Raw genomic sequence first — 13,924 nt, 5'->3', positions numbered from 1 at the left:
CTACTGATGCATCAAGAGATCCACAGTTCTTGAACAGGGTTATTATTGAGCAAATGTTCAACGAGTATTGTTGAATGATTAAATGAATGGAAACTGAAAAATAAAATAGATGGAATACTCAAAAAAACAGATAAGATATTCAATAGGAGTAAAATATTTAATATTGGTAGTCAAGATTTTGTTTTTTGATTTATGTTACTAAAACAAAGGCATTTTCTTGAAAAATATTTGAATGAGAGAAAAGGCACAATACTGAAAGAAATATATAATTAAATTTATGTATATTTTGTAATTCATGAAGAAACATGTAATTTAAATACTCTAGGCAATAAAAACATTTTTGGGGGGCATTTACACAAATACAAATTGGTAGCAAAATAATTGAAATCTTTGGGCTACATTTTGTACTATTTTCTGGAAAAGATGACTGCATTCTAGGAAACTTCAATAAAATGACTCAAAGCAAAAAGCTACAGTGAAATAAAATAAATTCATATAAACAAAAATGTTGCTATGAAATCTTTTTAGGTTAATATTTCTCGTAGCTTTAGAACTACTTTAAATTTATAAGCCAGAGTATGAAATAGACATCTGTTGAATAATATTTGCTTTTTTCAAATTTACTGTATCAGAGCACTCTCATAATTACAAACAAGTAGTATATCCTCCCATTCCAGATCTTCACAGCTGCCCTACAATTTAAAAATTTTCCTAGGCCACTGCTTTCAAGATTTGTCTATCTATCAACACTACTATCATCAATCAGTGCTCCCTAAGTATCCAAAAGCAATAGGACACCTAACTAGAGTTTAGAGAATCGGGCTGCATATTGGCATAATAAATAATAATCCGTATTTGTGATGACTGCTTGTACTTGTGAAAAGAAGCAACAACATATTTTAACAATGTAAGAAATTATGCAAGTTTCAATCTGGTAATAAACTGAAAACAATTAATGTTACCTACCAAAATGCTGCAGGATTTTGGCAGAGATATGGAGTATGGAAAAACACTTTTCTTGTTCCTTTCACTTAATACATCAATTATTGAAGAATTAAAAAATTGCTTCAGGTATGATCGAAGAACTCTAAGGTCAAAGTAGTTATCTATGCGTCCTCCATAAATAGCATTTTCAAGCAAACCATGTACAAATTCCCACTGTACATCTTTGGAACCTATAATTTAAAAAAAAATTTTGTTTCATTTCTAAGATATTAGAAATTTTCTAAAAATATTCTAAAATATTAAACAAATTTCAGGCTCTAGCTATATTTATAGACTATAATAATACATATTTAAAGCATTTAAATTATTCCTTAAGGCTTGATATTAACATTAATGCTCATCAATATTAGGGCTTCCCTGGTAGCTCAGCTGGTAAAGAATCTGCCTGCAATGAGGGAGACCTGGGTTCAATTCCTGGGTTGGGAAGATCTCCTGGAGAAGGGACAGGCTACCCACTCCAGTATTCTTGGGCTTCCCGTGTGGCTCAGGTGGTAAAGAATCCACCTGCAATATGGGAGACCTGGGTTCAATCTCTGGATTGGGAAGATCTTCTTGAGAAGGGAACATCAGCTGGAGAAGGAAATGGCTACCCATTCCAATATTCTGGTCTGGAGAATTCCATAGACTGTATAGTCCCCACGGTCACAAGGAGTTGGACATAACTGAGCAACTTTCATTTTCCGGCCTTGAAATTAACATTAATGTTCATTAATATTATTAATATAATCATAGAGAACCAATTCGAGGAAGGGAGTTATCACCATAGATAAGTACAGTATGAACTAGATATGGTGGTCAGGAAGGAACCTGGCAAAGTCTTTCAAATTTCCTCTCTGTTTCCCACTGTCTTTGCATAACCCAGCGATTTCCTTCCAAACATTTGCTTTTTTGCATCTCCACATAAACTGCCTTCCTCCTTTTGAAAGCTAAAGCCACTACCCCCACTTCACTACTTTTTTGTCTTTAGTTGAAGATGGTATTAAGAGCTTCAGCCATTATAGCAGGTTACTTAGTTTTCTAGGATCTCTCACATATAAACATATTATTAATATTTTTTTTTGTATATTTGTTGTGCTGTGCTTACTCACTCAGTCATGTCTGACTCTCTGCAACCCCATGGACAGTAGCCCACCAGGCTTCTCTGTCCATGGGATTTTCCAGGCAAGAATACTGGAGTGGTCTGTCATGCCCTTCTCCAGGGGATCTTCCCAACCCAGGGATCAAATCTGCATTACAGGCAGATTCTTTACCACCTGAGCCACCATCTTCCCTTATTAATTCATTTTATGTCAATGTAATTCTTTGACCAGCCAGAAGAACCTATAAGGGTAGAGGAAAATTTCTTCCTCCATGACAGCAGTAAATGCAGAAAAACTATTTTAATCTACCTACTTAAGATCACTGATAGTATTACTAGCTTAGTTCTATTTCATTACTATAAAATTCAATGAACTTTTCCCCATTTTTACATTTAATTCTCCAGATGTGGAAGTCCCTTAATATCAGGAAATTTTGTAACTATAAGATTATATAGCAAAGACTTTTATCATAAGATTCAATGTAATTTTAAAGCATCTTACTTTTACAATAATTTCATTGGTATAATATATATATATAAATCATATGATGTCATTAATTAATCCATCATAAGCTGGAAACATGATGATAAACAAATCATTCACTTTCTCTATGCTTTGGTTTCCTCATCTTAAAAGGATACTAATAATATATGCCTCATAGTGATATAATAAAAATAAATAAATGTTCAAAAGCCTTTTGGAAAATTACCAAGTTTCTAAGCAAGATAAAATACTAGTAAATATCCTCAAAAATATGTTTTAAAATAAACTTTAAAACAACTCAAGTAATAAAATTAATTGCCCCTTAGCACAAAATGGGGAAATGCTGCATCATGTGTAGAAAAGAATGAGGGAGATGCTTCCAGAATGCTGGTAACATTCTATTTATTGATTTTGGACTAGTTACAAAGGTTCACTTTTTGAAAATCTATTGAATTGTACATTAATGTGTACTTTTCTGATGTATAATTTTAAAAAATTTAAATAAGCAAGAAAATCACCTGGAATACTATTTGGCATTAACTAAAAATGGGGAACAAATAAATTAATATCCTATCTACTGCTAATACATACATGACAGAAATATATTATACCTGACAGAAGACATAGATTCTCAGAATGGCATACTATATAGCATTGAGAATAAATGGACTATAATTGATATGTAACCATATGGATGAATCTCTCAAATACAACATTAGCTGAAAGAATCTAAATATTAAAGAGTACATGATGTATGATTTCAATTTTATAAATACAGGCAAACCTAGTCTATATAGGAAGGTACTGGTTTTATCACAGGAATAAGGGTGAGGGAACTTGGAGAACAGTAGTGACTGAAAGGCAGCATTAGAGTATAATCTGAAGTATTGGTAATGTTCTGTTTCTTGATTAGACAGACACTCTCACCTCTTTTATTCAAAATAGCTTAGAAATTCATAGCCACAGAAAAGAGAGAAGAAAAAGAAATAAAAGGAATTCAAATTGGAAAGGATGAAGTAAAACTGTTGCCGCTTCCACATTACATTCTATACATATAAAATCCTAAAGGTGCCACCAGAAAACTACTAGAGCTCATCAGTAAGTTTAGTAAAGTTGCAGAATAAAAAATTAATATATAGAAATCTGTTGCACTTCTATAAAATAACAACAAAATATCAGAAAGAAAAATTAAGGAAATAACCCCATGTACTATCACATTAAAAAGTATGTAATACCTAGGAATACACCTACCAAAGGAGGTGAAAGACCCATACTCTGAAGATACAAATGAAAGAAACTGAAGAGAGCATAAACAGAAGGAAAGATACCCTGTGTCCTTACATTGTAAGAATCTATATTGTTAAAATGACCATACTACCCAAGGCAATCTATGGTCTCAATGCAATACCTATCAAATTACCATTGGCATTTTTCACAGAACTGGAACAAAAACAAAATGTTTAACTATGGAAACACAAAAGATCCTGAATAGACAAAGCAACCTTGAGAAAGAAGAATGGAGCTGGAGGGATCAAACGCCCTGACTTCAGACTATACTACAAAGCTACAGTAGTCAAAACAGTGTGGTACTGGCCCCACAACAGACACCTAGATCAACAGATCAGAAAAAAAGCCGAAGAGCAAATCCACACACTAAGGGCAAATTAATCTACAACAAAAGAAGCCAAAAATATACAATGGAGAAAAGACAGTCTTCAATAAGTGGTGCTGGGAAAACTGGACAGCTATATGTAAAAGAATGAAATTGGAACATATTCTACCATGAAATACAAAAATAAGCTAAATATGGATTAAAGACTTAAATGTGAGACTGGATATTATAAAACTCCTAGAGGAAAACATAGGCAGGATATTCTTTGACATAAATCATAGCAATATTGTTTTGGACCTGTCTCCTAAAGAAAAATGAGTAAAAATGAAAAAGTGAGACTTAATTAAACTTAAAAGTTTTTTACAACAAAGAAAACCATCAACAAAAACAAAAAGATAACGTATGGAATGGTAAAAAATATTGGCAAACAATGAGACCACCAGGGGATTAACTTCCAAAATATACAAATAGCATTTTGTATACAAAATATACAAATATAATTCAATATAAAAAAAAACAAAACCCAACCAAAAAAACAGATAGAAGACCTAAATAGACATTTCTCCAAAGAAGACATACAGATGGCCAACAGGCACATGAAAAGATATTCAATATGCTAATTATTAGGAAAATGCACATGAAAACTACAATGAGGTCATAATGGCCATCATTAAAAAGTCTAAAAACAATAAATTTTAGACTGTGTGGCGACAAGGGAAGCCTCTAGCACTGTTGGTGGGAATGTAAATTGATACAACCACTATGGAGAACAGTAAGGAAGTTCCCTAAAAAACTAAAAATAGCGTTACCATATGATCCTGCAATCCCACTGCTGGGCATATATTCAGGGAAGATGAAAACTCTCATTAAAAAAGAAACTTGTAATCAACATTCATACAGCACTATTTACAATAGCCAAGACATGGAAACAACCTAAGTGCCCATCAAAAGACGAATGGATAAGGAGGAAATGGTATATGTGTAAATATATATATACCTATCTATCTATCTATCTATATATATATACACACATATATCTATATATACACATGCTCACGTGCGCGTGCACCCACACACACACAGAGTAGAATACTACTCGGCCATAAAAAAGGATAAAATAATATCATTTGCAGCATATAGATGGACTTAGAAATTATCATAGTAATTCAGAAGAGAAAACAAACAAACAAAAAAATATTGTAAGATATCGTTTATATCACTTTGCCAACAAAGGTGTGTCTAGTCAAGGCTATGGTTTTTCCAGTAGTCATGTATGGATGTGACAGCTGGACCATAAAGAAAGCTGAGTGCCGAAGAATTGATGCTTTTGAACTGTGGTGTTGGAGAAGACTCTTGAGAGTCCCTTGGACTGCAAGGAGATCCAACCAGTCCATTCTGAAGGAGATCAGCCCTGAGATTTCTTTGGAAGGAATGATGCTAAAGCTGAAACTCCAGTACTTTGGCCACCTCATGCGAAGAGCTGACTCATTGGAAAAGACTCTGATGCTGGGAGGGATTGGGGGCAGGAGGAGAAGGGGACGACAGAGGATGAGATGGCTGGATGGCATCACTGACTCGATGGATGTGAGTCCCAGTGAACTCCAGGAGTTGGTAATGGACAGGGAGGCCTGGCGTGCTGCGATTCATGGGGTCGTAAAGAGTCGGACACAACTGAGCGACTGATCTGATCTGATATAGCACCAGGAACTATATTCGATATCTTGCCATAATCTCTATAGAAAACAATCTTAAAAAGAACAGACACACACACACACACACACACATATATATGTACAACAGAATCACTTTTCTGTACACATGAAACACAGTAAACCAACTATACTTCAATAAAATTAAAACAAAAAGAAGAAAACTTCAAAAAAATGGGATTGGCCACATGCTAGATGTCTATCCTTATCTTTTTGTGGAAAACAAGTTACATAATAAATTCTCATGCCATTAATTTAACAAACAATAACAGTGCCTATTACCATGGGATATGCCCTGCTGCAGGTGTTAAGGAGATAAAGAGTAAAAAACATAGTCAGAGACCTTGCTTAATATAGATTAAACTCTAGTTTAAAGAGAGGAACAAAATTTTAAAAATAAATGAATAAATAAAGCACATCCAATGTATTAAAACAATAAAGCAGAACAAGGGAATAGAGAACAACTAGATTACTTTAGATTTGGCGATAATAAAAACTTTTCTGAAGAGGACACCTCTAAGCCAAGATGTGAATGAGAAAAAGGAGAAAACTACATAAAGGTCTGGAAGAAGAGCGTTTCAGACAAAAGGAAGGATACCTATCAAAACCTTCAGGTAGGAACAAGCCTGGTTTGTTCAGGGAACAGAAAGAAGATAAATGTGGCTCTAGGCTGTAAAAGGAAATTGTCTGCTTTACTTTACTTTTGGCCTCCCTGGTGGCTCAGCTAGTAAAGAACCAACCTGCAACACGGGAGACCTGGGTTCAATCCCTGGGTTGGGAAGATCCCCTTGGAGAAGGGAAAGGCTACTCACTCCAGTATTCTGGGCTGGAGAATACTATGGACTATATAGTCCATGGGGTCACAAAGAGTCGCACACAACTGAGCGACTTTCACTTTCACTTTACTTTTCTAAAAAATAAATTTGGTTACTCTGTGGAGAGTTTTTGAAAGAAGCTATTGCTTGAACCACCAAGGCATTGATGAAATTGAAAAAACTGAACCGAATCTTGATGTGATTTGGACATGAAGGGGACAGAAACTGCCAAAGCACTGGATGTCTGACGATTAGAAAAAGAGAAGAATCCAGGGTGACTGATGGGTTTTGAAGCTGAACAACGACATGGATGGTGGTACCACTTACTGGAATGGGGTAGACTCAGGGAAAAGTAGTTTGGCAAGGCTGCAGGGTGGGAGGGAGAGACAAGAATCTAGAGTTCTGTTTGGGATGGCTTTAAGCTACATACTCTTCTCAAGTACATAATTCTTCTACACTCTGGTGTCCCCTTGAGTTGGCCCTGAACAGTGACACTCAGGGATTGGACCAGTCCTGTCTTCAGGAGGCAGCAAGCTAGGTGGTCTCAAGGGATCTTATTATATGGTTTTGTTTGCAGTCCTATTTTAGTCTATTATTTGTACCTTTATTCCTGAGTTTACTTAATCAAACAATTATGATTCTACAGATTCTTAGTCTACCATACTCCTGAATTTTAATAGCTCCTTTGAAAATTATTAATAATTCAGTTATGAATAATTCAGTAAAAGCCTGAAACTGCTGAAGGCCACAAAGTAAAGACAAGGTCTTATTCTAGCTTTCTGCTTCCTGGGAGCTACAGATCAACCAGAAATCTAACAGAGTATATCAAAGCCAATGACCACAATCGATAATATAAAAACTTTCACAAGCATAGAATTCAGAGCACAAAATAAAAAGCAAGTTTTATAATAGGAAGTCAAGTCACTCTTGAAAAAAACATATTTTTGATAAGACCTCAAGCTTTTTCATTGACACCAGATATCAAAGTTTTCATCATGAGAACTTACCATCAAAGAGTCTGTCAATAATGTTGTACCCAGCTCGAAGATCTGATAAAGAAAACTCATAAAACTTGGTCCAACCCTATCAAAACAAATTTTAAAATGTTAAAGAACTATAAGCAGTATTCAAAGATATATATGCATGTATAACTGTCCTTACAATCTTAAAAAGAATATTCAATATAAGCTAAAAGAAAAAATACAGCCCCTGAGAATTAATAAAAATACTAAGATAATACAGCTAAACTTTATTAAATATTACATAAGATATATAAATTTATGTAGCATTTTTGAAGGACATCCAAGAAATGGTGAAGAGTTGGTGTCTTGGGAGTATAAACTGAGTAGCAGGGGATAAGGAAGGAGGAGACTAAATTTTAATTTGGAAGCATTTTCATTGCTTTTAAATTTATACTATGTATCACAATAAAAAAATGAATTCTAGCTTTGTTTTTAAAATGTAAGTTTTGTTTTCTCAATAAAAGGTATCACTAGTTTCCATGTATCCATCAGGATTAATTGGTACAATTGTCACAGAAACTAGGGGAAAAGGCTTTAGAGGAAGGTAAGCCTGGCTACTTGCAAACTCTACAGCTTTTTAGGTATGATTCCTTCAGCAAGTTAATCATCATTGAAATTCAATGTCCCACACCTTTGTAAAATGAAAATAATAAGCATACCCTTTGATAAGTATCATACATAACTGTATGAAACAACACGCTGCTGTTATTATTTACTCTTCCACTGGTCTGATAGGCACTGGGTTAAACACTTCTAAACACCCATTTATTTCATTTAATCCTTACAATGAAGGTAGATATGATCACTGTACAGTCAAGGGAACTGTTGCTAATCAGGAGTTAAAGTAATTTACTGAAGCAAGGAAATTCTAGAGTCTGGACTCAAACTGCAGAACCCTTGTTCTTATTTTGACACGTAACTGAAATATAGATAAAGGCTCAAAGGTGGGCAGGTGAGGAGGGCAGTTTGGGGAAAGGGTATCCCAACAGAAGTAGACAAAGTTTAACAAAGAAGACAGGAAAAGTTTAAAGATGGAAGAGGAACGAAATTTGGGGCTAAGATAGGCATTTGGCGAGAAAGTGAGAGCATGGTGCCAGGTAGGACTGCCATAGCAATGAAAGAACGAGGTCTATAGATAGTTTAACAAAAAAAGCCAGAGGCTATAGTGAGAATACTCAACGGATTTAAAGACCATAAAGAAGTCTCGTGTGACTGAGGCATAGAATACAAATGGGACGTGTAGGGAGGCTACGGACAAAACACCAAATCAAGAATAACTCCCATGTTTCTAACTTAAGTAAACAGATATTAATGCCTATTATTGAGCAGGCTATACTGAAGAAAAAACAGGTATGAGAATTCAGTTTCTGAACACTGAGATGACTGTGAGAATTTAACCATAAAAATAATACCTTAACAATGATGGCTTATGATGGTACACACATCGTTCTCAACACTTTAATTCAAAATTATGTGAACTAGATAGCTATATACAGTTCAGAAGATTAACAGAAAAGATGGAATTAGAGATAAACATTTATAAACCATGGGGCCTCCCTGGTGGCTCAGATGGTAAAGAATCTGCCTGCAGTCCCAGGTTCAATTCCTGGGTCAGGAAGATCCCCTAGAGAACAGAATGGCTACCCACTCCAGTATTGTTGCCTGGAGAATTCCATGGACAGGGGAGCCTGGCAGGCTGCAGTACATATGGTCACAAACAGTCAGACATGACCAAGTGATTAACACTTCACAAATCATGAATCAAATTAAGACATAATATTTAGCTACTTATACTAAATTGTAAAAATATTCTAATAAAAAATGTTCACCGTAGAATATATCCAAGACATGTTCCTACTTACCTGTGGAATGTAATTTCTTCTTTCTTGGCATGCAGCATGAAACCATGCAAAACTGAAGAGAGCATGAGCTCGATGTACATTATCTTTTTTGCTAATTTGCTCAGGAGTCCAAGATTCATAAGTACGCATTAAATTCTTCTTTAAACCAGGAGGTGACTAGAGAAAAAATAATGAATTTATTATTTAAAACCTTACAAATAAATCAGTATTTAACATATTTAAAAACATATTTTAATGAAGAAATTTTTCATCATTACCAAGATTAATAAACTATTTTAATTTAATAACTATTTTAATGTTAACTTCAAAATGTATAAATACAAGTTTTAAAATCCTTACACCTAATACCCCATCTCAAAATTCCCACATAATTTTTAAATTAAAAAAACCTACATAACCAAATTGGTTCCAAATACTGTCACTCTGCTTATTTAATTTATATGCAGAGTACATCATGCAAAATGCCAGGCTGGATGAAGCACAAGTGGAATCAAGATTGATAGGAGAAACATCAACAACCTCAGATATGCGGATGACACCACCCTTATGGCAGAAAGTGAAGAGGAACTAAAGAGCCTCTTGATGAAAGTGAAAGAGGAGAGAGAAAAAGTTGGCTTAAAACTCAACATTCAAAAAACTAAGATCATGGCATCTGGTCCCATCACTTTGTGGCAAATAGATGGGGAAACAATGGAAACCATGACAGACTTTATTTTCTTGGGCTCCAAAATCACTGCAGATGGTGACTGCAGCCATGAAATTAAAAGATGCTTGCTCCTTGGAAGAAAAGCTATGACCAGTCTAGACAGCATATTAAAAAGCAGAGACATTTCTTTGCCAACAAAGGTCTGTCTATGGTTCTTATTGAAAAAAAAAAAAAACAAAGCTATGGTTTTTCCAGTGGTCATGTATGGATGAGAGAGTTGGGCCATAAAAGAAAACTGAGCACCAAAGAATTAATGCTTTTGAACTGTGCTGTTGAAGAAGACTCTTGAGAGTCCCTTGGACTGCAAGGAGATCTAACCAGTCCATCCTAAAGGAAACAGTCCTGACTATTCATTGGAAAGACTGATGCTGAAGCTGGAATTCCAATACTTTGGCCACCTGATCCGAAGTGCTAACTCATTGGAAAACAGATGGTTGGATGGCATCATCAACTTGATGGACATGAGTCTGTGCAAGCTCCTGGAGTTGGTGATGGACAGGGAAGCCTGGCATGCTGCAGTCCATGGGGTCGCAAAGTCAGACATGACTGAGCAACTGAACTGACTGACATAACCAGCAATATTCAAAATAACCAAATAAGTTTTATATGACTACTAAAGTATTTTACTGAAACATTCATTTACATTACAAATATGATACTGATTATTAAAAGGCAGGAGTTTTATAGTTCAATATGTCAGTTCTTTCTCTCCAGTACTATTTAAAATTCCAGGAGGATTTCAAATTACTCTTTACAATATCAACTAATCTTCCTTGAATATTAGTCCACTTTACTAAGTGCTTATTACCTGACCTTGCTAGGTTTATAACACAAACTGAAACCCAGGAACTGAAATTGTACATTAGACAAATACTACTCAAAAAACACTTGTCCACATGTCCAGAATCCATTTATACTATATTGTTAAATTATAAAAATGAAAGAAGAAAAATTATGAATTCTTGGAAAAAGAACAAAATAAACCCATTTCAAAAATTAGCTTGTTTTAAAAGTAAATTTTCATTGCATTTTTTCTTAAATAAAAACTTTAAATTAAAAGAAAAAAATACCCAAGTATTTTTACTAAGTACATTTTCAAATGTACACTTTTAAAATGAAAATGTTTTGTTTATGAAACAGTTTCTAAAAATTCTCATAGAATAGACCATATTTCCTGAGCACTAAGGGAACTGAACAATCACTTACGGTTTTTAAAGCCCTATACTAAAGATTATGCAAAATGAATAAACCATATACAATTTCAGAGAAAATCATACACAAATAAAAACTATCAGAAAACTGACAAAATGTAAATGGCAACCCACTCCAGTATTCCTGCTTGGAGAATTCCATGGACAGAGGAGCCTGGTGGGCTCCATAGGGCAAAGTTAAGTCCATAGGGTCACAAAGAGTCGGACACGACTGAGCAACTAAACAAAACACCAGTATGGCAAATTATAAGATAAATTAAAATATATACTCAACTGAAAATTCACAGGCTTAAAATAACTGAAATTATTTCAAGTTAATATAAATAAATTAAGCATTCCACATAAGAAATTAGAAATAACAGAAGCCAATACAAATCTAAGGAAAATATAAGGAAAAAAAAGCAGGAAATTCAGTGATTAGAAAATAAGAAAAAGTACATCAGTAAGTATGACATTGATTATTTGTAATAAATTTTAAAACAACTCATCAAAAAGATTAAAGATAATAAAATGAATATTTAGCAATTTTTAAATACAATAATATATGTGTACACATATATGCACATATACAGTAATAATTTTGAACACAGTGAACTATACTATTTCTGTGAATAATTAAAATCTTTTATACTGATTTAAGAAATACAAAAAAATTCACCAATAATTTAAATGAAACTGAAAATCTTCATAAAATAAAAAAAAAAGATACTGAAAGAGGCTGTACAGTAAGTTAAAAGGGACCTCTGATATACTGCATGCATGCATGCTAGGCAGCTTCACTCATGTCCATCTCTGTTTGACCCTATGGACTGTAGCCTGCCAGGCTCCTCTGTCCATGGGATTCTCCAGGCAAGAATATTGATATGGATTGCTATGCCCTCCTCCAGGAAATCTTCCTGACCCAGGGGTTGAACCCATGACTCGAGTCTCCTGCATTGGCAGGCAGGTTCTTTACCACTAGCGCCATCTGGGAAGACCTGATACATTAACTCTTCATTTACTGAAATATTACTGCATTCTTCCTACATGACAGGTGTTATATAAGTTTAAAAAAAAAAAAAAAGGCAAGAAAAACATAGCCCTTGCCTTTATGGCTTGCACAATACAGTTCTTCAATATAGTTCAGTAGAAATCATTGTTTCTTATCAGACATTATAATTGACATTCATTCAATTAACATATTTTCAAGTATGAAATCATTTTTGCATTCTCTGGATTCTTAGCCTTTTTCCTCCCTACATGAGACTGAATGCCTTCAGGTGAAAAACAGAAGTAGTGATATAAAATAGCAAGTAGTTATAAATACTAACAAGACATTTTCACTTGAAAAGAGATTATATTCTACAAATTGAGAGAAGATGCAAGTAGAACGTTTCAAACCAGTTTTTTTTAAGTTTTAATTCAGTTTATTATTTTATTTATGATTTTTACCAGTTACATCATACCATTACTAACACATATAATTTTGGATATATCATGTTTGGGGGGGATCTGTCAAAACATGTTAGAAGGATGGATGGATGGAAGGAAGGAAGGAAGCAAGAAAAAACAGAAGGAGACACAGACTGAAAATCCAACTTATATATTTTTCAAAAAGCAAATGATATGAAAAATAGATACCCAAGTACAAAAGAATGAAAGTTGGACCCTTTACATCAAATACAAAAATTAACTCAAAATAGATTTAAGACCTAAACATAAGACCTAAACCTAAAATTTCTACAAGAAAACAGAGAAAAGGCTTCATAACACTGGATTTGGCAATGACTTTTTCTGGGATGTGCCATGAAAAGCACAGGTAACAAAAGCAAAAACAGACAAATGGGACTATATCAAACTTAAAAATATCTATGCAGCAAAGAAAATAACACAATCAAAAGGAAGCCCTATGGAATGAAAGAAAATATTTTTAAGCTGTATAAGCGATAAGGGTTTAATATGCAGAAAACCTAAGAAACTCGTAAAACAACAATAAAAAAAAATCCAATTAAAGACGGGCAAAGAATTGACTAGACATTTCTCCAAAGCAGATATACAAATAGCTAGCAAGCATATACAAAGATGTTCAATAGCATTAAATTGCATAGAAATATAAATCAAAACCATAGTGAGTTATTACCTCACAATATTAGGATGGCCCCAATAAAAAAATAAAAACAGCAAATAACAAATGTTGGTAAGGATGCAGAGAAATTACGTGCTCTTGGTGGGAATGTTAAATGGCACACCACAAGGAAACAGTATGGATGTCCCTCAAAAAATTAAAAACAGGATTACCATATGATCCAGAAACACTTCTGGGTATCTAAATGTTTGTGGATGAATGGCTAAGAAAATGTAGTACACACATACAATGGGATATTATTCAGCCTTAAATGAGAAGGAAATCCTGTCATATGCTACAACATGGATGAATCTTG

At 34.2% G+C, this 13,924-nt stretch overlaps 1 protein-coding gene across 4 annotated transcripts in view; it reads right to left on the bottom strand.

Annotated features, from left to right (window-relative positions):
* Positions 1-13,924, bottom strand: part of DYNC2H1 (dynein cytoplasmic 2 heavy chain 1) — a 393,951-nt gene that overhangs the window by 148,777 nt on the left and 231,250 nt on the right. For all 4 annotated transcript variants that reach the window (XM_027563956.1, XM_027563957.1, XM_027563958.1 and 1 more), the window contains 3 exons: positions 9,588-9,743; positions 7,711-7,786; positions 967-1,175 (listed from right to left, as the gene is read on the bottom strand). In XM_027563956.1, the coding sequence (XP_027419757.1) occupies positions 967-1,175; positions 7,711-7,786; positions 9,588-9,743 (441 nt within the window). The remainder of the gene's footprint in view (positions 1-966; positions 1,176-7,710; positions 7,787-9,587; positions 9,744-13,924) is intronic.

The sequence above is a fragment of the Bos indicus x Bos taurus genome, chromosome 15 (assembly GCF_003369695.1).
Source record: "Bos indicus x Bos taurus breed Angus x Brahman F1 hybrid chromosome 15, Bos_hybrid_MaternalHap_v2.0, whole genome shotgun sequence".
Classification (NCBI taxonomy): domain Eukaryota; kingdom Metazoa; phylum Chordata; class Mammalia; order Artiodactyla; family Bovidae; genus Bos; species Bos indicus x Bos taurus.
Note: the sequence above shows the minus strand (reverse complement) of the source record. Positions and strands in the feature narration are given on the sequence as shown.